At 57.9% G+C, this 786-nt stretch overlaps 1 protein-coding gene across 1 annotated transcript; it reads right to left on the bottom strand.

The window, feature by feature from the left end:
* LOC122442126 (keratin, high-sulfur matrix protein, IIIA3) lies at positions 1-786 on the bottom strand. Its single transcript, XM_043469480.1, has one exon. The coding sequence runs from the start codon at positions 724-726 to the stop codon at positions 328-330; it is 399 nt and encodes a 132-aa protein (XP_043325415.1). The 5' UTR covers positions 727-786; the 3' UTR covers positions 1-327.

The raw sequence follows: 786 nt of genomic DNA, 5'->3' as shown, positions 1-786 counted from the left end.
TTACAGGAAAAAATTAGTTTATTGAAAAATAAACAGGCAAACACATTACAAAAGATGGAGGGGAGAGTTTGAGCAGCCTCTGGAATTCAGAATGGGTTTGCAACACCCACCCTGAGGACTTTTAAAGATGGATTTAGCATCCACGGTGATTTCTGCTGATGGAGACACCTGGAAATTTGATTGGACATCTGCTTATATATCCAGATGGTAAGATATAAAAATGACTATTGTCGCCTTATGAAAAAATGTCTATTTTTCTTTCAACGTGATTAAAATGCAGAGTAGACGCTTAGGCTCCAGGATATTGCTTTATGGGAAAGTGGGGTCTCAGCAGCAGGGGGAGGTCCTGCAGGTGCGGCAGGTGGTGCGGCAGGGGGCGGGCCGGCAGCAGGTGGGCCGGCAGCATGGGGACTGCACAGAGATGGGCTGGCAGCTCGTGGTGGCCCAGCAGCAGGGGCGGCAGACCACGGCCTGGCAGGACGTGGGGCAGCAGGTGATGGGCCGGCAGCAGCCCTCCTGCAGGCCGCAGGGGTCGCAGCAGACTGGGCGGCGGCAGGGCTCGCAGATGGGGCGCGTGCAGCGGGGCACGCAGGTCACGGGCCGGCTCACGGTGGTCTGGCAGGACACGGGGCGGCAGCAGCAGGGGTCGCGGTAGAAACAGGGCTGGAGGCAGCCTCCGCCACAGCTCAGGGAGGAGACGATGGGGCCGCAGCAGGAGCCGGTCATGGTGGTGTGCGGGGCTGAGTGGGGTTGAGGTGGTGAGAGGAGTTGAGTGTTCTCAGGTGT

This window comes from Cervus canadensis, chromosome 1, assembly GCF_019320065.1.
Source record: "Cervus canadensis isolate Bull #8, Minnesota chromosome 1, ASM1932006v1, whole genome shotgun sequence".
Taxonomy (NCBI): domain Eukaryota; kingdom Metazoa; phylum Chordata; class Mammalia; order Artiodactyla; family Cervidae; genus Cervus; species Cervus canadensis.
Note: the sequence above shows the minus strand (reverse complement) of the source record. Positions and strands in the feature narration are given on the sequence as shown.

Excerpts from the sequence above, each read along its gene's own strand:
- LOC122442126 (XM_043469480.1), bottom strand. The coding sequence starts at position 726 with ATGACCGGCTCCTGCTGCGGCCCCATCGTCTCCTCCCTGAGCTGTGGC.